Source organism: Stegostoma tigrinum, chromosome 2 (assembly GCF_030684315.1).
Source record: "Stegostoma tigrinum isolate sSteTig4 chromosome 2, sSteTig4.hap1, whole genome shotgun sequence".
Taxonomy (NCBI): domain Eukaryota; kingdom Metazoa; phylum Chordata; class Chondrichthyes; order Orectolobiformes; family Stegostomatidae; genus Stegostoma; species Stegostoma tigrinum.
Genome location: NC_081355.1, coordinates 154,404,952 through 154,428,977, shown reverse-complemented (window position 1 = coordinate 154,428,977; position 24,026 = coordinate 154,404,952). Strand labels below are relative to the sequence as shown.

At 47.6% G+C, this 24,026-nt stretch overlaps 1 protein-coding gene across 7 annotated transcripts in view; it reads left to right on the top strand.

The window, feature by feature from the left end:
• The first annotated feature begins 7,617 nt into the window (after positions 1-7,617).
• eef1db (eukaryotic translation elongation factor 1 delta b (guanine nucleotide exchange protein)) overlaps positions 7,618-24,026 on the top strand; it is a 39,643-nt gene continuing 23,234 nt past the window's right edge. For 3 of the 7 annotated variants that reach the window (XM_048558062.2, XM_048558045.2, XM_048558039.2), the window contains exons 1-2: positions 14,566-15,628; positions 23,285-23,420. In XM_048558062.2, the coding sequence (XP_048414019.2) occupies positions 14,586-15,628; positions 23,285-23,420 (1,179 nt within the window). In that variant the 5' untranslated portion in view covers positions 14,566-14,585. Of the gene's footprint in view, positions 7,837-14,564; positions 15,629-23,284; positions 23,421-24,026 lie in introns of those variants that run through there. The other 4 variants (XM_048558071.2, XM_048558079.2, XM_059640397.1 and 1 more) reach the window with 4 other exon arrangements.

Sequence of the window (24,026 nt, the reverse complement as noted above, 5' to 3'; positions counted from 1 at the left end):
CTCATCTACACTACCAAGAATCTTAATTTTGGCCCAGTACTTTGCCTTCTGGTTACTCCTACCAAAGTGCATCACCTCACACTTGTCCGCATTAAACTCCATTTGCCAGCTCTGCAGCTTATCTATGTCTCTCTGTAACCTACAGCATCCTTCGTCACTATCCACAACTCCACCGACCTTAGTGTCGTCTGCAAATTTACTAACCCATCCTTCTACGCCCTCATCCAGGTCATTTATAAAAATGTCAAACAGCAGTGGACCCAACACTGACCCTTGCGGTACACCACTAGTAACTGGTGAGGTGGACCCATCTTACAGGCAGAGGACTATGGAAGAAGAAAGGTGCGGTACAAGTGAAATTAGTTTGTTTTGTATTAGTAGGTCTACTGAGGGAAAGTGGTGAATTCTACACTAAGGCTACTTGAAGTTTTGATACCCTCATTGATCCATGATATTGAGGTACTGGAGATGATCCACAGGGAGGAAATAGGATAATTTAAAGTCTTCAAAGAACCTTAGTTAGGATAAATCATGAGGTTTGAGGTTATTGATGTATAGGCTGCAAGGTGATATAATTGATGCTTTTAAAATACGAAGGGCTTGGACACTGTGGTTATTTGCCGTGGGAATGGTCAGTGAGATTGGACCTTGGGCCAACAGATACCTGACAGTATGGCTGGTCACAGAGTCTTCATGCTCGCAATCAAACATTTGCAATGAGTGGCGAGTTTGAGGCTCTGACAATCTCTTCGAAGGAACTTGAAAAGTTCTTGTGAACACGGCCAGTTACAGAGACATCATGGTGAATTTGAAATGTCCTGTGACTCTCCTGGAGCCTCTGGAATGGAGGAGGAATTGTGGAGGATTTAGTTGAAGTGGCCATGTTTCTGATCAGAGGTAGTAGGAACTGCCGATGCTGGACTCTGAGATAACAAGGTGTGGAGCTGGAGGAACGCAGCAGGCAGGGAGCACCAAAGAAGCTGGAAAGCTGACAATTTGGGTCAGGACCCTTCAGAAATCATCTGATCCATCTCCAGAGGCCGTATTATAAGGGGTTTGGACAGTAGTCTCCATAGTGATATTACCTACTGTGTAGACTGAGTATGATTCTTTGCCAAATAACAAAGTGTGGAGCTGGATGTACACAGCAGGCCAATTGGCCTAACCCTAACTCTATCGCAGCTGCACACTTTGTTATCTCAGATTCTCCAGCATCTGCAGTTCCCATTATCTCTGACATGATTCTTTGCCAATTCTTTTGTATGTTTACATGTGTGGATTATATATACGGGCCCTGCTTGTTATGTTGGCTCAGAAACTTCACCCAATCAGTGGCTGAGCCCAGTGTCAGTTCCCATATTAAACTCCCCCAGTCTGAACTCATCTCTTCATCTTCTGTCCCTTGGTATGATCCGAGAATAAAGCAGAGTAAACATGCAGCTGGTTCACTTTCCTTCCATGTTTATTCCTGGATCCTGAAATGTTTCACATTTAAGCCATTGAAATAACATGACCCTGAAAAGATAAGAACATCTGGAAGATAATGGACAGGAAAAACCGTTCCGGTTTATTCAGCCTGTTCCATTGAGCTGCACTGTCCTGTATTAACATATACAGTGCAGACATCCCCAGTTTGTTTGGCCCTGGGTGCAAAGGCAAATCAAGGCAAGAGTAAGGCCATGTTCTTTGGCAATTGGACCAACTGATCCGTTATCCCTTTCACCATGAGGACAGATTACCTGGACATGTGCCTAAACTTGGGAGGAACGTGTTGCCAAGCTGAGACGGAAACTGGGCAAATGGGAGCATTGCTTCTTCTCCATTGTGGGTGAAAACGTGGCCATCAGGTGTGGGTACTGTTAATGCTGTATGTGGTGTATGTCTGGCCTATTCTCCATGCCTGCAACACCGCAGTCACCCTAGCCATCTACCACTTCACCTGGAGATCAAAGCTGGGAGCAACTACTACCAAGGCACAGCGGGGAATGACCACAGTCTACAATGGGGGTTTGTTAAGTTGTCGTTCCCTTTGCTTCAAATGTATAAATCGTATCTTGCATAAATAAGAAATCCGAGATAACAAAGTGTGGAGTTGGATGAACACAGCAGGCCAAGTCGCATCTTAGGAGCACAAAAGCTGTCGTTTCAGGCCTAGACCTTTTTCTGATGAAGGGTCTAGGCCTGAAACGTCAGCTTTTGTGCTCCTGAGATGCTGCTTGGCCTGCTGTGTTCATCCAGCTCCACACTTTGTTATCTCAGATTCTCCAGCATCTGCAGTTCCCATTATCTCTAAATAAGAAATGTTTTTGGTTTTGTTGCAACTGCAGGGAAAGTCAGACTTCAATGTTTGTTTGTTCTTCATATGCAGAAGCTATACACAACCAAATTGCTTTAGTAACTGTTTACGAATACAAAGTTTTTATGTTAAAACTCTTTTTACAATAAAACGTCTTCCCAGTTCCTTCAAGATGCTTCCTTTTCAGGAGGAGAGAAAATATAAATATTATAAAACCAAGGTTACTTGGGGAGAGAAAGCAGGAACTGCAGATGCTGGAGAATCTGAGATAACAAGGTGTAAAGCTGGATGAACACAGCAGGCCGAGCAGGAAGGCTGACGTTTCGGGCCTGGACCCGTCTGGGTGTAGGCCCAAAACGTCAGCCTGACTTGGGGAGAAACCATTTCTAGGAAATCTCTTCAATCCCCAAAGGCAATTGAAACCAGCCCAGAACTCTGCTCCAAATAAGGCCATTCTCTAGAAGGCAGTTGCTTTTACAGTCCTAGTGAACAGATAACCTCAGATCTTAGCTTTCAATGATCTCTACAGCTTAGTATGACTTCCTGATCAGCCCTCAATGGTCTGAAAGTTCGTTGCCCAGAATCTCCATTTCTGTGTCATTGAAAATAAACTGTTCCTTTTTTTTCTTTTAAAATGATTACATCTTTAATTCTCTAGGATCTGATCTCATCATGTTAATCTCAGGTGTGGTAGTACAGTAATAATGTTACTGAGTTGATTAGCCAGAGGCTGAACTAATAATCAGGAGGTGTACATTCAAATCCCACCAAGGCATTCAGTAGATTGGAACTGAGTTCCTCCCGAGTTTCGGCACATTTCCAGGTAATTTAATCTCTGATAAAAGGCTGTAATCAGTAACAGTACCACGAAACTATCAGATTGTTGCACAAACTGGTTCAGTAACACCATTGAAGAAAAAACAATTGGCTATTGTCACTCGTCTATGTGACTCTTTGATCCATTTAAGATGGCCTAGCAAGCCACACAATTGTTAAAGTTGTTCAAAAAGATACAAGAGGAATAACAATAAATATTGGTTGGCCCATCTGTTGGACAGGTAACTCAGAATGAGAGAAACATAAAAGCACTCCTGCCACAATCAGGGGAGAAATAGAATCCCTACACTGTGTAAGTAAACCAATTCAGCTTATCAAGTTCAGAGCAACCCACCTCATCCCTGTAACCCTGCACTTCCTGTGGCTAATCCACCTTGCCTGCACATAACTGGACACTATGGGGCAATTTAGCATGGCCAATTCACCTAGCCTGCACATCTTTAGACTGTGGGAGGGAAACCGCAGCCCTCAAAGGAAACCCACACAGACACATGGAAAATATACAAATTCCACACAGACAGTTACCCAAGGGTGAAAATGACCCGTGGTCCCTGGTGCTGTGAGGCAGCAGTGCCAACCCCTGTGCTACCCATAGGTGGCTAAATCCCTGTGTGACGGAAAGGACAAACAGGAGTTTAAAACAGTTTGGTTTTTAAGGGAGATTTTCTCATTCATTCAGGTAGTGATTCCTGTCTGCTAGGAGTAAACCAAGTTTTACTGAAAACAAGGATAGTGGAATTACATATATAGCAACAGAAACTTAAGTAACCAGAAGAAACGTTAAAATATTAGTAATGCCCACAAAAGCAGATCTGATAGGTGTTGTTTTCCAGAGTCATGAGGATGAACTCAATGTATTTGGCACACATTGACTCCACCTGGGCTACTATCACACTGCATGAAAACAATAATCTGACAGCAAATCCAGATTGATATCCAGGATGTTTACCAGATACTGACAAAGATCCAGAACTCAGCAATTCAGCTTCACCATTTTGATCCAGCGCACTATTAATCTAATTGTAGAAATAGTGAGTCTTGTTCTTGTTAATAGTTGGACAATATTTGAGAAAATGAAGATTCTGTGAGCTAACGGAGGGGCTTCTTTACTTTTCGAATGTCATGGTATTGTCCACTGTGCCCTGAGAGCAGATTGGCAACATTCTGAAATGTGTGGCTGTGGGTTGAGTGAGGTATTAACTGTAACCACCTGCTACTTCAATAATCTGCAACATCTGGATGGTCTCAGTGTGCATCATCCTCTGGTCGATAAGACATAGCAGCACAAGTAGGCCATTCAACCGTCGAGTCTGACCTGCCATTCAATCAGATCGTGGCTGATCCGATTATCTTCAACTCCCTTTTTCCCCATAACCCTGGATTTCCTTACTGATTAAAAAATACATCTCAATCTTGAATATACTCAATCATCCAACCTCACCAGGCCCTGACCCTTCCTCCCACCTCAGGCTGCACCCTCATCTCCTACCTACTAACCTCATCCCACCCCCTTGACCTGTACATCCTCCCTGGACTGATTTATCTCCTGCCTACCTCCCCACCTACACTCTCCTTTACTGGCTCCATCCCTGCCTCTTTAACTTGTCTGTCTACTCTCCACCTATCTTCTCCTTTAACCATCTTCGATCCGCCTCCCCCTCACTCCCTATTTATTTCAGAACCCTCTTCCTGTCCTCCATTTCTGATGAAGGGTCTAGGCCTGAAATGTCAGCCTTCCTGCTCCTAAGATGCTGCTTGGCCTGCTGTGTTCATCCAGCTCCACACCTTGCTACCTCACCAGCCCTCTGTATTGAAGAATTTCACAGATTCATTACCCTCTACAACAAGAAATTCCTTCTCATCCCTGTCTTAAATTTGTGGCCCCTTACGTTAAGCTCATGTCCTCTGCTTCCAGACTGTCCCACAAAGGGAAACAACTTCTCAGCATCCAGTCTGTCGAGTCCCCTAAGAATCTTGTATGATGTAATAGCCTGCTGACAAAGATGTCTTTTGCCAGTGTACTGACCTCTACATTGCTAACGGTGATCACCAGCTCTCGGACACAACCTCCTGTCTCACCTGGACCATGACACTACCATCGAACATCAGAATATTGTGTACATGACAGGCTCACACACACAGCAGCCCACATCTACCTCCTTCCTAAAATCCACAACAGGATTGCCCAAGCAGACTCATCTGTTCCTGCCCCATGGAGATCATCTCTTGACACAGCATGCCTAGTAGTGAGACTCGCCAAAGTACACAAGCCACGGGTTTCCCCCCTCAAACTCATTGTCTGACTGCCAGGTACGCCAACAAATAGACTAGCCAAAGAACTACAATGGAAACTGAAATACTTAGTTGACAACACCATCCATTCCATCCAGTCCTCCCAAGAATTCCTCAACATCAAGGACACCAGGATAGAAGAGGACGAGATGATGATATCCTTCGATATGACAGCACTATTTACATCCAGAAACATCGACCTAGCCAAAGAGACAATTGTCACAGTGCTGGACGAATCAGGAAGGCAGGCACTCCACGACATCGACAGCATCAACAAGGACATCGCCCTGAAACTGCTGGATCAGTGCCTCATAACTCACTTCACCTTCAACGACCGTATGTTCAAACAAATCAACGGGATACCAATGGGATTCCCAATATCAGGACTGATTGCAGAAGTGGTAATGTAAAGGTTAGAATGAACAGCGTTCCCCACTATACAACCCAAACTCTGGGTCTACTATGTAGATGACATCTTCATCATTAGCAAATGCACCAGACTAGAAGAAACACGTCAACACATAATCAACATCCTCACCAGACTAAAATTCACAAAAGAAGAGAACAATAACCAACTACCCTTCTTAGACATAACGATAGAATGTAAGAACAATCGGGAACTCCAGACTAACCTATACAGAAAGACCACACATATGGACCAGATACTTAATTACTCCAGCACCATCCCAACACCCATAAATGGAGCTGCATCAGAACATTATTTAAGTGGGCCCCCATAACACACTGCGGCAATTCAGAATTGTGCAAAGCAGAACAGGCACACTTGTACAGAGTTGTTAAAAGGATTGGATACCCAAAAACCAAATCTGCCATTATCTCCGCGACAGACCACAACAAGAACACACAACACAGCCAGAAACTGTAGACACCCTACTGTACATTAGAAACATTTCAGAGATGACCACAAAACTACTGAGAACCCCAGGTATCAGGGTAGCCCACAAACCAATAACCATCCTGTGACAGCTATTGACGAACGTAAAGGATCCCATATCCACAACTAATAATACTATCATAATATACAAAATACTGTGCAAGGACTGCGAGAAACGTAACAGGCCAAACTGGAAGAAAACTGACAATAAGGATATACAAATACCAACTAGCCACCAAGACACATGACCAACTCTCACTGGTCTCAATACACACGGACAAGGAAGGTCATGAATTCAACTGGGACAACATCCATAATAACACAAGCTAAACAGAGACATTCCAGGGAATTCCTGGAGGTCTGGCATTCAAACCAGAACTCCATCAAACATGTTGAACTGCACCCAATATACAAACCACTGAAATACTGAACTGGAAGTAATGTCAACCACCCCAGCAAACCGTGGCATTTAAATAACAAGCGGGACAGAACGCCAATGCTTCACCGGTGGTGCACTGACAGTGTTACCTAGCAGAGTGACAAAATGTCTGCAACCAAACACACTGGCTCAGCGAGCAAGTCTACAACCTCGTCCACAACACGAGCTACAAATCTTGTCAAAAACTTCAAGGTTGAAGACAATCCCAAGAGGTTCTATAGCTATATTAAGAGTAAAAGGGCAGCTAGTGAGAGGATAGGTCCCCTTAAACATCAGTATGGCAGTCCGAGTGTGGCGCCACAGGTGATTGAGGAGATTTTTAACAAATATTTCTCCTCAGTGTTTACTGAGGAGAGAATCATGGATGCTAAGGAAATAAGGAAAACAAGTGGGAATGTTTTGGACCGCATACACTTTACCAGGGAGGAGATGTTTGCAGCCTTGAAGTGCATTAAGGTGGATAAACCCCCTCAGCCTGATCAAGTCCATTCTTTGAAGTCTGAGAGACTAGGGAAGACATTGCAGAGGCCCTTGTAGAGACTTTTGCTTCATCTTTAACCACTGGTGTAGTTCTGAAAGACTGGAAGGTGGCTCATGTTGTTCCATTGTTTCAGAAAGATAGCAAAGACAAGCCAGGGAACTACAGACCAGTGAGCATGACATCAGGACAACAGGTCGGTACAACATCGTGGACCGAAGGGCCTGTACTGTCCTTGTACTGTCCTGTGCCGTTCTGTGTTCTTGTGCCATGAATCTGCGCTATTCATTCATTCAATGAGTATATGCCCCACTGCGACGATACCACTTGCTCCAGTAATTACGGGGGGAGGAATGTGGACCTCCTTCAATGCTGGTACAGTCCAATTTGGCGCATGCGTCTCCGGTCGGGGCGGGCACGTGAAAGCGCAGGCGCGGTTTTTCTGGCTCTGGGTGAAAGCGGTGACGTTGAGCGGCGAGGGAGATACCGCGGTGAGTACCCGGGACAGCAACCGGCTGGGCACCGAAAACTCGGCGTTACATCCCTGGGCCACATTGAGGACAGGCCCGGGGTGCAGAATAAGAGGACTCCTCCTGCGGGTGATTGTTAACTTGAAGAGTTTGAGCTTATTTTCGGGGTTGGGAATTGCGCCTTCTCCCCCTAGAGGCACCGGCGCCGAACTGCACCGTTCCACTGCCCACGTGGGGCACAGGAAGCTCCTAGTCTCTGCTCTGCTTTAAAATCCTTTGCACTGCACGGAATCTTCCAAAAAGCCTACTCATACCCCGGAAGGATAACAAAGTGTGGAGCTGGATGAACACAGCAGGTCAAGCAGCATCTCAGGAGCACAAAAGCTGACGTTTCGGGCCTAGACCCTTCATCAGAAAAGGGGGATGGGGTGAGGGTTCTGGAAGAAATAGGGAGAGAGGGGGAGGGGGACCGAAGATGGAGAGTAAAGAAGATAGGTGGAGAGGAGAGTATAGGTGGGGAGGTAGGGAGGGGATAGGTCAGTCCAGGGAAGACGGACAGGTCAAGGAGGTGGGATGAGGTTAGTAGGTAGCTGGGGGTGCGGCTTGGGGTGGGAGGAAGGGATGGGTGAGAGGAAGAGCCGGTTAGGGAGGCAGAGACAGGTTGGACTGGTTTTGGGATGCAGTGGGTGGTGGGGAAGAGCTGGGCTGGTTGTGTGGTGCAGTGGGGGGAGGGGACGAACTGGGCTGGTTTTGGGATGCGGTGGGGGAAGGGGAGATTTTGAAGCTGGTGACGTCCACATTGATACCATTGGGCTGCAGGGTTCCCAGGCGGAATATGAGTTGCTGTTCCTGCAACCTTCGGGTGGCATCATTGTGGCAGTGCAGGAGGCCCATGATGGACATGTCATCTAAAGAATGGGAGGGGGAGTGGAAATGGTTTGCGACTGGGAGGTGCAGTTGTTTGTTACAAACTGAGCGGAGGTGTTCTGCAAAGCGGTCCCCAAGCCTCCGCTTTGTTTCCCCAATGTAGAGGAAGCCACACCGGGTACAGTATACCACATGGTTGCAGGAACAGCAACTCATATCCCGCCTGGGAACCCTGCAGCCTAATGGTATCAATGTGGACTTCACCAGTTTCAAAATCTCCACTTCCCCTACTGCATCCCTAAACCAGCCCAGTTCGTCCCCTCCCCCCACTGCACCACACAACCAGCCCAGCTCTTCCCCTCCACTCACTGCACCCCAAAACCAGTCCAACCTGTCTCTGCCTCCCTAACCTGTTCTTCCTCTCGCCCCTGCCTTCCTCCCACCCCAAGCTGCACCCCCATCTACCTACTAACCTCATCCCACCTCCTTGACCTGTCCGTCTTCCCTGGACTGACCTATCCCCTCCCTACCTCCCCACCTATACTCTCTCCACCTATCTTCTTTTCTCCATCTTCGGTCCGCCTCCCGCTCTCTCCCTATTTATTCCGGAACCCTCACCCCATCCCCCTCTCTGATGAAGGGTCTAGGCCCGAAACGTCAGCTTTTGTGCTCCTGAGATGCTGCTTGGCCTGCTGTGTTCATCCAGCCTCACATTTTATTATCTTGGATTCTCCAGCATCTGCAGTTCTCATTATCACTCATACCCAGGAAGGTCCTGAACGAGAGCTCTTGTGGTGCAATGGTCTCCACCTCTAAGCTAGGAGCCCGTAAGGCCGTAAGGTATAGGAGCAGGAGTAGGCCGTTCGGCCCAACTATACTGCTTCACCTTTCGATCGTGGCTGATAAGTTTCCCGAACCCATCCTCCCGCCTTCTCCCCATACCCTCTGACCCCCTTACTAATCAAGAACCTATCTATCTTTGAGTTAATAGCACTCAGTGAGTTGGCCTCAAAGCCTTCTGTGGCACATAGTACCACACATTTACTGCCTTCTGGCTGAATTCCTCCTCATCTTAGTTCTAAAGGATCATCCTCTCACTCTGAGGTGTTCCTGTGGGTCCTAGCCTCTCCAACTGATGAAAACATTTGTTTATCCGTCCAGGACTCCGTATTCTGTAAGTCTTAAAGATCATAGAATCCCTACAGTGTGGAAACAGGCCCTTTGGTCCAGCAAGTCCACACTGACTCTCTGAAGAGCTTTCCATCCGTTCCCATCCCCCTACCCTTGTAACCCACATAATCTGCATATCCCTGAACACTATGGGCAATTTTACATGGCCAAACCAACTAAGCTGCACATCTTTGGTCAGTGGGAGGAAATCGGTGCATCTGGCATAAACCCATGCAGACGTGGAGAAGGTGCAAATTCCACACAGACAGTCACCCAAGCCAAGAATCGAACCTGGGTCTCTGGTACTGTGAATCAGTAGTACTAACCACTGAGTCACCATGATTTCCCCCCCCCCGCGCCCATTCATTCTTATAAACTCCATCAAGTACAGATCCAGGGTCCTCAACTGCTTCTTAAATGACAAGCCTTTCATCCCCAGGATCATTCTTATAAACCTGTTCTGGACCCCCTCCAATGCCAGCACATCCTTCCTCAGATACAGGGCCTGAAGGTACTCTCAATATTCCATTTGTAGTGTGAGCAGCTTCAGCAGTACATCCCTGCTCTGGTATTCCACCCTGTCACAATGATAGTTAATATTTTTGCCACCTTATTCCTGGGTCCGTGCCTGTCCTGTTCCCAGAGATTTGTCATAACATCTCTAAAGAGGTTGATTGGAAAATATCTAAACGCAAGAAGAATGATCCCAATGACCAGCGGTCATTGCCTTAAAAATATGAGGTAAGCCATTGAAGACTAAGCTGAGAAGAAATTTCTTTACCCAGAGAATGGTGAACCTGTGGAATTCTCTGCCAGAGAATGTGATTGAGGCCAAAATACTAAATGATTTCAAGAAAGTTGTCAACATAGTTCTTCAGGCTGAAGGGCTCAAAAACTGGAGGGAAAGCGAGAACAGGGTGCAGAGTTCAATCGTCGGCCATGATCAAATTGAATGGTGGAACAGACTTACGGGCTCAAATGGCCTATGCTACCCTTATTTTCTATGTTTCTACAATGATGTGGCATTACTGCAAGCAGACCTTGCAGAAAAATGTAGGAGCAAAGTACTGTGGATTAAATGCTTAAAATGGGGCGGCACGGTGGCTTAGTGGTTAGCACTGTAGCCTCACGGCACCAGGGATCCAGGTTCGATTCCAGCCTCGGACGACTGTCTGTGTGGAGTTTGCACATTCTCTCCATGTCTGCGTGGGTTTCCTCCGGGTGCTCCAGTTTCCTCCCACAGTCCAAAGATGTGCAGGCTAGGTGGATTGGCCGTGCGAAATTGCCCGTAGTGTTCAGGGGTGTGTGGGTTATCTGTGAATGGGTCTGGGTGGGATCCTCCAAGGGGCGGTGTGGACTTATTGAGCTGAAGGCCCTGTGTCCACACTGTAGGGAATCTGATCTAATCTAATGATGGAGAAATTCAGCAGGTCTGGCTGCATTTATGGAGAGAGAAACTGAACATTTTAAGTCTTTGAACCCCTATGTTAGGAATCTGAAATTAATAAATTAAATGTCCTGTTGAATAACCACGTGAGGACTAAGCAAGGTTTGCTCTGTTTTTCTCTCTCTCAAGCAGGCTGCCAGAGTCGATGAAGGTTTTTAGTATTTCCTGCGTTATTTCAGATTTCCAGCATTCTAAGCATTTTGCTGCTGCCAGGAGCAAGGCTGTCTCGTTGACCCTCCTAATTCATAGGTGTTTTACTGCAAAGGACAGCAGTACTGAAAGGCTGTGAGAAGTTTAAATCTTCCTCCATAAAATACGGAGTTAATTAGGTCTTAATTTTAATCCTGACATTGAGAGGATTTAAAAATATTTTCTTCAATCAGTTGTTAAATTAATTTCTGTTCTTTTAGATAAAATAATTGGAAACGCGTCTGAAAGCCAAACATTTGGGTAGGGAGTGGGATGAGCTGAATGGCTGTGGGTGTGTCATTGTGACCTCAGTGAGGCAAGTGTATTTATGTCCCAAGTAGTGGCCATTTGACCCATTGAGTCCATACTGTCTTTCAAGCAATCCAGTCAGTTGTGTTCGCTTGTTTCATTCCTGTTGGTTTATTTTTGTTTGAGATACTATCCAGTTTCCTTTTGAAATAATTTGTAAGTTTTCGTTTTACAACTTGTTGGGGGACTGGGAAGGGTAGAGCAGCAGTGAAGATTCTTCCTCACATCACAGTATCTTTTGTGCCATTGGCCAGTAAGAATAGTCTCTCTTCAGTTTTAGCATAAAGTGATTGCAGGATATGGCTCCAGGTATGAGGCCACAGATCATTGTTATTTTACAAAACAGTCAAACAAACCTGATTATGCTAAATGGTCTCCTTCCCTTCCTAATGCGGGGAATGGGTACAAAAAGTTTGGATTGTAAAGTGCCAAATCTGCAAGGAGCATATCCCCACTGTCTCAATGTCTGCTTCAGGTCTGTGGCAATGGCTGTCTTTCACTGTTGCTGACTGCATCCTGATTGCATTCAGGCGAACCTACAGCGCTTCCCCTGACCGTGACCCTGCAGAGATTTATTTGATGCCACTACATGGAATACACACAGTGGCAGGAAGATTGTGTGGACAATAAACTCTGGCACCAGCCGTGGGGCTGAATGACCTGTTTCTGCGATGTACATTCCATTTAATTCTAGGCATGATTCGACAGGCTGAATGTCTACTTCTGTATTTCAGAGTGCAGGTTTTTCACTGTCATCAAGGGTGGTGTGCCTGTGAGCAGACAGTGATTTTACAGTTATGATTGATTCCGTGAGGGCCCTTGTACAAAACAGATAACCTTAGAAAAATTTGTCTGAGTTTGCGGAGAATGGTGAGAGCTGAATCAAACTAAGTACAATGTTGCACTGTCAGACTTGTCAGCGTTGTACAATAGGAGCGTGTTTTGACGGCTAGGTTGGTGATACTATGGGACCAGGAGGTTCTTGCTTGCTGAGAATTGTGTGATTGTTTGATGCCAGCGCCTGTCAATGGTACATTTCAGTACAGCTGCTGCTTCCTAATGCAAAGGGCTCACAGTGGATTAGTGTATGTGTTATCAGAATACTGTTGGTCAGCAAATAAGAGGGCTGCAACATGAAAGACTTGCATTTATGTAGTGACCCCCATGACCTCAGGATATCCCAAAGTGTTTACCGCTAATTTTAAAGTACTTTTGAAATGAAGTCCCTGTTACGGTGTGGGAATGTGGGAATCAGAAAGATCACAAAGGCCAACATATCGAGGAGGTGATCTTTTCTAATAATATTGATTAAGTGACGCACGTCCCTGATCCTTGAAATCACATTATGGAATCTTTTAAGCATGCCTTTGTTTGACATCTCACTGGACAGATGGTGCCTGGACAATGCAGAGCTTCGTCAGTTGGTTTGGTCAGAAATGAGACTCTAACTTTCTGATTCAGGTCTGTGTGAGTGCTGCCTGCTTGCTCATGGCTAAGTTATCTTCAGTGCTGTAACTGTGAGATCAGATTGGGAGAGCATGCCTTCCAATTGTCGCTAGTTGTGACTCCTGCAGGGACTGTAGTTGATCTCAGTGTTGCTGAATTGGACCAGAGAGGGTCTTCAGCTTCAGCCAAGGCCCACTTCCACAATCAAATCAGGCTGTACACGCAAGCAGTGGCCTTGTTCAATCTTAGCTAAGCCTCAGCATTGGAATTGCTGACCGACCCTTACTGCATAGGCATAGTAATGAGTTACTCAACATGGATGAACCATGTATAGTCGGGGAGAGAAATTAGCAAGAGCTGTAGCTGGGGAAGATAAAGTTTTAACAACTGTATTCTATTCTCGGATTTCACACCACCCATTTCTATAACTTGCACCTGAGCCTGTCTTGTCCCTTGTCACTGCTTTTTAATCTGTCCTTCAGGTGGTGAGCAGTAATACTGTATGTTTGTATTGTGTGGCAATCATTTTTTAACTGTTCTCTCTCGCTTTTCTTCAATGCTGTCAATTGTAGGATAACAAGGTGAGTACCTATCATTATACAGCATTCTTTTAGCTCCTATCTCTGAACCTCCCTACCTTTCAGGGTCTTCTCCAAAGTACCCAGTTTTTGCAGGTTTCCTCCTGTAGAGCCTTGTAGCTCTGAGCAGCCCGGATTTTTCTGTCAGGTTGAACCATGTGCTCTCGCAGCATCTGCCTGTTAGACCAAGTATGAATGAAACAGTCCCAGGGCATGGACCAGTGCTAAAGCTTGGCTGACCATATGGAGACTACGCAGCTGGGTGTGCCAAATGTTGGTTTTCCTAGTTGCTGCCAAGGTCTCTCTGATCCCTCATGGAGCTGCACTGTACATGATGCTGAAGCGAGACTTGTTTCTTGTGCCGTAAGATCATAGTGGGCTGAGTGTGGCTTCCAGCACAAAGCTGCTGTCCAGGCAAATTTCAGTGTGTGCGCCTCTCCCAAATACAATACCCACTGCTCGCCCAGCCTTCCTGCTTGTCCCCTTTGGGCTCCCTGACTCTGCCATTGGTCCCCTGTCTAGCCTCCCCAACTCGAGGCAATGCACTGTTTATTCCAGAACTATTTATAGTGTGTAACCAGTCTCAGAGCCTCAAGATCTTTTATAAATGCTAATTGGTCACACTGTATACAGAGGAGATTACATTAGGTTGAATGGTTACCCTCATAGCAGCGATATCTGAAACACAGGTTGTCTGAACGCAGGCTCTGCTGTTTTACCGAAAGCTGTTCTACCAGGGCTTTCCTGCCTGGTTCACCCAGGCTGTATCATTAGTCAGTAACCGCTTGGTGAACTGTGCCATCTCTGTTTATTTCCTTGTTTACTGTGTTATTTCTTTCCCCTCTCCCACGTTGTACTGGACGCTGCAGACGATGAAGATCAGGAAGCATCCCTACCTGCTGGAGACTGTATGGATGGACAAGTACAAGTTTGACGAGGCCGAGAGACTGTTCCATGAGGGCCAGCAGGCCTCTGATGCTAATGCTGTGATACAGGCTGCACAGGAGGCTGAGTTGGTATCACTTACCTGGGCTGGGGCTGTGGAGGATGGTCAGCAAGAGCAAGAGTTGGGAAAGAAGCAGCTGAGGAAGCGATCTCCACGTGGCTGGCCAGCAGAGGTGGAGAGTTCACGCCAGCTGGAGATGAAGGCACTGCCTGAAGCTTCTGGTCCACAGCCAGTGAAGGATGCAATAACCAACACCAAAGCAGTTGGCAGGGATATCATACTCGGCCGTGAGACACGCTCTCTAATCGCCTGGCATCAACTGGTGCATGGTGTCTGGCTTAACAAAAGCATTTTCGATGAGGCTGAACGTCTGTTCATCATACAGTCACAAGGCCACAGCATCCCACGAACCCTCCACATCCCAACCTCTGGGGTCAGTGCAGCTCCGAAGCTGTGGGCAACTCCAGACGAAGGTTACGTTAGTGCCACACCTATCACTCCTGGTTTCCCCACTGGAGGAGACCCTAGTTCTCTGGTCAATGGCATGTTCCCACGTGCCAGCCCGAGCCCATTGGCACTCCAGTTTTGGCTGGAAAAGCCACTGTATGATGATGCCGAGCGACTCTACCGTGAAAGGCTGCATGGTGACCCGGCTGCAGCCAAAGAAGGCTGTCCCCAGACAATGGGACAAAGGCCCGCTGCCCCAAGCCTTACTAATGCCCATCAGAATGCCACACAATGCTTGCTGCCCCCAATAAATGAGGATCCTCTGGCAGCTGCCCGGCACCTTGTTCATGAGGACAATGAGCCAGTGTGGTTCAGTAAACCCATGTATGATGATGCCGAGTTGCGCTATCACCTGGTTCGAATCCAGAGAGCTGCTGACCAGTCTCAGAACCTTGAGCTATTGCAGGCACCACCAGTGGAGAGAGCTTCGCCTGCGCCTCGTCGTCTGAGGCTCCACGATAAGTAGGCTTGACTCATTAAATATTTCCTAACCATTCCCCCTGCTTTTAGCCATGCATTTGGTTTTGCTTTTGAGCCATCCTTCAGCATGCATTGGATCTGATTTGGCTTTGAGTCCGTAGTAAATTCTCATGAAGTAGGGCCAACTCTGTTAAGTCCAGTGGAAGTGCGTGGCATCATATCTGCCACTAGTCAATCATAAAAATCATACAAATCTTCTCAAAACTCGCTAGTCGATCATAGACTTAGTATCACCGAGTTCCAGCCAAACCTTGTTGGATCTGTGTGGTGAGAGATAATGGGAACTGCAGATGCTGGAGAATTCCAGGATAATAAAATGTGAGGCTGGATGAACACAGCAGGCCAAGCAGCATCTCAGGAGCACAAAAGCTGACGTTTCGGTCCTAGACCCTTCATCAGAGAGGGGGATGGGGTGAGGGTTCTGGAATAAATAGGGAGAGAGGGGGAGGCGGACCGAAGATGGAGAGAAAAGAAGATAGGTGGAGAGAGTATAGGTCGAGAGGTAGGGAGGGGATAGGTCAGTCCAGGGAAGACGGACAGGTCAAGGAGGTGGGATGAGGTTAGTAGGTAGATGGGGGTGCGGCTTGGGGTGGGAGGAAGAACAGGTTAGGGAGGCAGAGACAGGTTGGACTGGTTTTGGGATGCAGTGAGTGGAGGGGAAGAGCTGGGCTGGTTGTGTGGTGCAGTGGGGGGAGGGGACGAACTGGGCTGGTTTAAGGATGCAATTGGGGAAGGGGAGATTTTGAAACTGGTGAAGTCCACATTGATACCATTAGGCTGCAGGGTTCCCAGGCGGAATATGAGTTGCTGTTCCTGCAACCTTCGGGTGGCATCATTGTGGCACTGCAGGAGGCTCATGATGGACATGTCATCTAAAGAATGGGAGGGGGAGTGGAAATGGTTTGCGACTGGGAGGTGCAGTTGTTTGTTGCGAACTGAGCGGAGGTGATCTGCAAAGCGGTTTCCAAGCCTCCGCTTGGTTTCCCCAATGTAGAGGAAGCCACACCGGGTACAGTGGATGCAGTATACCACATTGGCAGATGTGCAGATGAACCTCTGCTTAATGTGGAATGTCATCTTGGGGCCTGGGATAGGGGTGAGGGAGGAGGTGTGGGGGCAAGTGTAGCATTTCCTGCGGTTGCAGGGGAAGGTGCCGGGTGTTGTGGGGTTGGAGGGCAGTGTAGAGCGAACAAGGGAGTCACGGAGAGAGTGGTCTGTCCGTAAAGCAGACAGGGGTGGGGATGGGAAAATGTCTTGGGTGGTGGGGTCGGATTGTAGATGGCGGAAGTGTCAGAGGATGATGCGTTGAACGGCAGCCCTCCGCTCCAACCCCAACCTCACCGTCAAACCCGCAGACAATGGTGGCGCAGAGGTCGTATGGCGCACTGACCTCGACATCGCCGAGGCCAGACGCCAACTCTCCAACACCACCTCCTACTGCCCCCTCGATCATGACCCCACACCCGAGCACCAAACCATCATCTCCAACACCATTCATGACCTCATCACCTCAGGTGACCTCCCACCCACAGGCTCCAACCTCATTGTTCCCCAACCCGGCACAGCCCGCTTTTATCTCCTTCCCAAAATCCACAAACCTGCCTGCCCTGGTCGACCCATCGTCTCAGCCTGCTCCTGCCCCACCGAACTCATCTCCACCTATCTGGACTCCATTTTCTCCCCTTTGGTTCAGGAACTCCCCACCTACGTCCATGACACCACCCACGCCCTCCACCTCCTCCAGGACTTCCAATTCCCTGGCCCCCAACACCTCATCTTCACCATGGACGTCCAGTCCCTATACACCTGCATTCCGCATGCAGATGGCCTCAAGGCCCTCCGCTTCTTCCTGTCCCGCAGGCCAGACCAGTCCCCCTCCACCGACACCCTCATCCGCCTAGCTGAACTCGTCTTCACCCTCAACAACTTCTCTTTTGACTCCTCCCACTTCCTACAGACTAAGGGGGTGGCCATGGGCACCCGCATGGGCCCCAGCTATGCCTGCCTCTTTGTAGGTTACGTGGAACAGTCCCTCTTCCGCACCTACACAGGCCCCAAACCCCACCTCTTCCTCCGGTACATTGATGACTGTATCGGCACCGCCTCTTGCTCCCCAGAGGAGCTCGAACAGTTCATCCACTTCACCAACACCTTCCACCCCAACCTTCAGTTCACCTGGGCCATCTCCAGCACATCCCTCACCTTCCTGGACCTCTCAGTCTCCATCTCAGGCAACCAGCTAGTTACTGATGTCCATTTCAAGCCCACTGGCTCCCACAGCTACCTAGAATACACCTCCTCCCACCCACCCTCCTGCAAAAATTCCATCCCCTATTCCCAATTCCTCCACCTCCGCCGCATCTGCTCCCACGATAAGACATTCCACTCCCGCACATCCCAGATGTCCAAGTTCTTCAAGGACCGCAACTTTCCCCCCACAGTGATCGAGAACGCCCTTGACCGCGTCTCCCGCGTTTCCCGCAACACATCCCTCAAACCCCGCCCCCGCCACGACCGCCCCAAGACGATCCCCCTCGTTGTCACACACCACCCCACCAACCTCCGGATACAACGCATCATCCTCCAACACTTCCGCCATCTACAATCCGACCCCACCACCCAAGACATTTTCCCATCCCCTGTCTGCTTTCCGGAGAGACCACTCTCTGTGACTCCCTTGTTCGCTCCACACTGCCCTTCAACCCCACCACACCCGGCACCTTCCCCTGCAACCGCAGGAATTGCTACACTTGCCCCCACACCTCCTCCCTCACCCCTATCCCAGGCCCCAAGATGACATTCCACATTAAGCAGAGGTTCACCTGCACATCTGCCAATGTGGTATACTGCATCCACTGTACCCGGTGTGGCTTCCTCTACATTGGGGAAACCAAGCGGAGGCTTGGAGACCGCTTTGCAGAACACCTATGCTCAGTTCGCAACAAACTACTGCACCTCCCAGTCGCAAACCATTTCCACTCCCCCTCCCATTCTTTAGAAGACATGTCCATCATGGGCCTCCTGCAGTGCCACAATGATGCCACCCGAAGGTTGCAGGAACAGCAACTCATATTCCGCCTGGGAACCCTGCAGCCTAATGGTATCAATGTGGACTTCACCAGTTTCAAAATCTCCCCTTCCCCAACTGCATCCCTAAACCAGCCCAGTTCGTCCCCTCCCCCCACTGCACCACACAACCAGCCCAGCTCTTCCCCTCCACTCACTGCATCCCAAAACCAGCCCAACCTGTCTCTGCCTCCCTAACCTGTTCTTCCTCCCACCCATCCTTTCCTCCCACCCCAAGCCGCACCCCCATCTACCTACTAACCTCATCCCACCTCCTTGACCTGTCCGTCTTCCCTGGACTGACCTATCCCCTCCCCACCTATCTTCTTTTCTCTCCATCTTCGGTCCGCCTCCCCCTCTCTCCCTATTTATTCCAGAACCCTCACCCCATCCCCCTCTCTGATGAAGGGTCTAGGCCCGAAACGTCAGCTTTTGTGCTCCTGAGATGCTGCTTGGCCTGCTGTGTTCATCCAGCCTCACATTTTATTATCCTGGATCTGTGTGGCGGTTGGGTTCTGGATGGTCATTTCAGACCTACACGTGAAGATCCACCACAGGGATTGGGGTGTGTAATAGAATTCAGAGGCAGTCATATGCGTTGGTTGTGAGGTGAATTTTCTGTGAGGTAGAATGTGGGTATTGCTAGTTTTTAAGTTTCTGGTCTTTGCACTAAGAGGTTGAGAGAGCCTTGGGTCACTTGTGAGGGAGTGATCTGGCCTAGGGACTCAGATTGTAATGGAGTAAAGAGGGTGAAGCCCAGTTGTTTTACATTTGCCATTGCATTGGATGCAGGTAGGGGGGCGGTCATGCTATATTCTAAAATAATGGCAAGTTCGGTAGGGGATTTGTTGCTTGTGCTACCTTTAATTCCATGCGTTCTTATGTTTTCTTAATGTAGTGCTCCTACATGCCATTAATTTTATTTTTATTGCTGCCCTGTGGTGCATTTTTCAGTGGGGTGTGGGCATAACAAACAATTGCCAGAATTTGTTGTATATTCCTAAAATATCCATTTTAGAGGGCAGTTAAGAGCCAACATTGCTGTGGATCCGGAGGCACATGTAGACAAACCAGGTGAGGATGGCAAATTTCCTTTCCTAAAGGACATTAATGAATCAGAGGGGTTTTTTTATGATGGTTTCATGGTCACCATCGCTGACACTAGCTTGTAATGCCAAATTTATTCATTGAATTTAAGTTCCATCCCAGCCCTGGTTGCTTTGAGGGGTTTTGGTGGGTTTTTCTGAACTGCTATTTGATGTGCCCACATGTGGTGGGAGGGCTGGAGCCTTCTAGACAGCACTGTCCAAAACCATAACTACTTCCATCTAGGAGGACAGGGGCAGCAGGTACATAGTAAGATAATAAAATGTGAGGCTGGATGAACACAGCAGGCCAAGCAGCATCTCAGGAGCACAAAAGCTGACGTTTCGGGCCTAGACCCTTCATCAGAGAGGGGGATGGGGAGAGGGAACTGGAATAAATAGGGAGAGAGGGGGAGGCGGACCGAAGATGGAGAGTAAAGAAGATAGGTGGAGAGAGTATAGGTGGGGAGGTAGGGAGGGGATAGGTCAGTTCAGGGAAGACGGACAGGTCAGGGAGGTGGGATGAGGTTAGTAGGTAGATGGGGGTGCGGCTTGTGGTGGGAGGAAGGGATGGGTGAGAGGAAGAACCGGTTAGGGAGGCAGAGACAGGTTGGACTGGTTTTGGGATGCAGTGGGGGGGGGGGGGGGGGGGGAGAGCTGGGCTGGTTGTGTGGTGCAGTGGGGGGAGGGGACGAACTGGGCTGGTTTAGGGATACAGTTGGGGAAGGGGAGATTTTGAAACTGGTGAAGTCCACATTGATACCATTGGGCTGCAGGGTTCCCAGGCGGAATATGAGTTGCTGTTCCTGCAACCTTCGGGTGGCAGCATTGTGGCACTGCAGGAGGCCCATGATGGACATGTCATCTAGAGAATGGGAGGAGGAGTGGAAGTGGTTTGGTACGTAGGAACACCACCAGCTGCAAGCCTCCTTTCAAGCCACTCACCATCCTGATTTGGAAACACGTTGCGGTTCGTTTACTGTCGCTGGGTCAAAATCCTGGAATTCTCTCCTGAAGGGCTTTGTGGGTCAACCTACAGCACATGAACTGCAGCAGTTCAAGAAGGCAGCTCATTGCCACCTTGTCAAGGGCAAATAGGGGTGGTGTAACAAATGCTGGCCCAGCTAGCAATGCCCATATCCTGTGAATTAATTTTTTAAAGCCTTGTCTAAGACAGAGTGGGTAAGGACAGTAACTTTGCTTTCCTAAAGGTGCATTTGCAAACCAGTTGAATAGTTAGGATAATTGGACAGTTTCCCAGTCACTTGTACATAGAGCACTATTCTTTGTTTAGGCCCGAATAAAATTTTTTTGTTTTGTTGGATCTGAAATCATACCTCTGACTGATCAGTCTACATTGTGGTTCAATAGCATGACCAGTGCACTACTGTCCAAAGAATTTAATAAAAAGTGCAGAATGTGGCCATTTGGTCTATGTCAACTCTTTTGAAAAACGATCCTCCTCCTTTGGTAATTGTCCACCTCCCGACAATCATTGTTCTGATACCCTCTATGCAAATCACATTAGATGAGTCAAACATCTGCCATCCTATCGTCCTGTAACTTTATGCCAGGGATTCTTGAAACTGAATTTGCCCTACCTGTTGTTAGTCAGTGCTTTTGGTCCTCAATTATGTCAGTTGAGTAATATTTCTGTTTCCTAATACCCCACCACCTCGGGCCTTTCCTGCAGGCTGAAGCCTGTTGGCTCATGCTGCCCATGAATGGAATGCATATTTGTTGGTGCTGCCTTGTTCTTTTCCCCTGCATCTGCATATGTGCGCTCACACCAATATCTATGCTCTGTATGATAAACCCACTGGCAGCAGACAATTCATTCATCAAGGGATGACTGTTAGTGGCGCAAGGAATAGAAAGACAACACAGAGCCCAGCAGTGCCTTCAACAGGTTCTGATGTAGGACACAGCCCAAAATGTTACCCCAGTCTCCCTTTCCAATACCCTCAGTCCTTTTTTCATCCCATTCCTGTCAAATGGAATCCCGTTTGTTCTGCTCCTCATTTTGTGAATTACTTTAAATATTGCATGGCTTCACTGTTACTGTCTGTAAATTTGTCTAAACCTTTTCCCTCCAGCCGTAACCTCGGTACAGCAACCAAAATTACTCACCCTGGCAATTTTAAAATGAGCATCTCTTAGTGATTGCTTTGACCCACAGGTGGCTGATGTCTACTTAACAGGCACATTGAACTTCCTATAATTCAAATAATGCTTTGAACAGTATGCTCTCTCGCTAACCACTTCTCCCAAGCCCCTGTCTCTCTCTCTCTCAGTTAAACGGGCTGAGAGGAATGAGCGTGAGCATTGTTTCAGAGGAGGTAGAGTGTTTGTCTCCGGCTCAGTTGTGTTGCTGTAGCAAGTGAAGATGTTGCGTTGGTATTTTCTGGGAGTGGGGAGGTGAAGAGGACTACATGTCCAGGGCGGGGTGTTCCTGACTCCCAGGACAGGCTGTTGGGGATAGCCTAGAGCACGAGCTTTCTGCTGCTAATTTCATGTATGTCAGCTGCATCTTGCATGATTCTTGGCTTTTTTTTTAAGCACTGCTTAGTTTTTCTTTTGTTCCTGCTTTATAAAGGGAAACATGGGGTGAGGGGAAGTGATCATTCTTGCAGAGCCAGTGTGACTTGACATCTGTGATAATGGGAACTGCAGATGCTGGAGAATCCAAGATAACAAAGTGTGGAGCTGGATGAACACAGCAGGTCAAGCAGCATCTTAAGAGCACAAAAGCTGACATTTTGGGCCTAGACCCTTCATCAGAGAGCATCTAGGCCCAAAATGTCAGTTTTTGTGCTCCTGAGATGCCACTTGGCCTGCTGTGTTCATCCAGCTCCACACTTTGTTATCTTTGATTTAGCATCTTGCTGGATTAGGGGAGTGGGGTGGAGGTGTTAGGTAAAGTCACCATACTCTCACCAGACTGTAGGGCTACTCTCCTCATTAGAGAGAGACGACTGATGGTGGTTTAACATGAGGGTCACCATGCCTCACATGAGGGGAGAGGCTGAGCAGGAAAGTCCTTCATGGTAGCCACTGTAGGAATTAAACCCACACTATTGGTGTCCATCTGCATTGCAAACTAGCTATCTGAGCTAAACTGACCCCTTACAAGGTTCTGAGGAGAGTGGAATCCACACAAATAAAGTAAGAGCTAGGTCAAGTCAGACTTTTCTCTACTCAAGGGGATGTGGTACTTGATGGTAGGTCTTTGGAAGCTCCTGTCATTTCTGTTATAAAGCTCACTGTAGAGGTACAGAGCTACCTTACGAGGTGAGCTGTGTATGCCATCTCACCACCATTTTGTTTTGATGTCAAGGAGACAGTATATAATCGTGTATCAAATATTTTATAATTTAACTCCTTCAGCTGTCATCTTCCAGTCTGTTGATAGTGAAGTGTAAATGTTGTGAACAGTTCATCTTTACTGTGCCTGACTGTACTTGTTGTCTGCCTTCCCACCTTACAGAACAATGGCAGTTAACTTTCTTGCTGAGGAAAAGATCTGGTTCGATAAATACAAATATGATGATGCTGAGATGCAATACTATGTTAAACTCAACAGTCCAGTCACCAGCAAAGTACTGAATTCACCAGCTGTGCAGGTATGTTATAAAGCATTAGTATTAACCCCTTAAGTCTTGTGACATTGTTTTAGAAGCCTACCTTGTTTAGTCAATGATTGACATTATTAATCCTTCAGGATGTGAGTTTGCTCGCTGAGCTGGAAGGTTCATTTTCAGACATTTCATCACCATTCTAGGCAGCATCATCAGCAAGCCTCTAACAAAGCACTGGTGTTTGCCCCGCTTTCTATTTATCTGGTTAGGTTTCCTTGGGTTGGTGATGTCATTTCCTGCATTGGTGATGTCATTTCCTGTTCTTTTTCTCAGGGGATGGTAGATTGATTTGGAGCCAATGTGTTGATCAATGTGTAACACATTGATTTGGAGCCAATCTACCATCCCCTGAGAAAAAGAACAGGAAATGACATCACCAACACAGGAAATGACATCATCAACCCAAGGAAACCTAACCAGATAAATAGAAAGCGGGGCATAACACCAGCGCTTTGTTGGAGGCTTGCTGATGATGCTGCCTAGAATGGTGATGAAATGTCCGAAAATGAACCTTCCAGCTCAGTGAGCAAACTCACATCCAGAACCTCAACCTGAGCTACAAATCTTCTCAAAACTCATTAATCCTTCAAG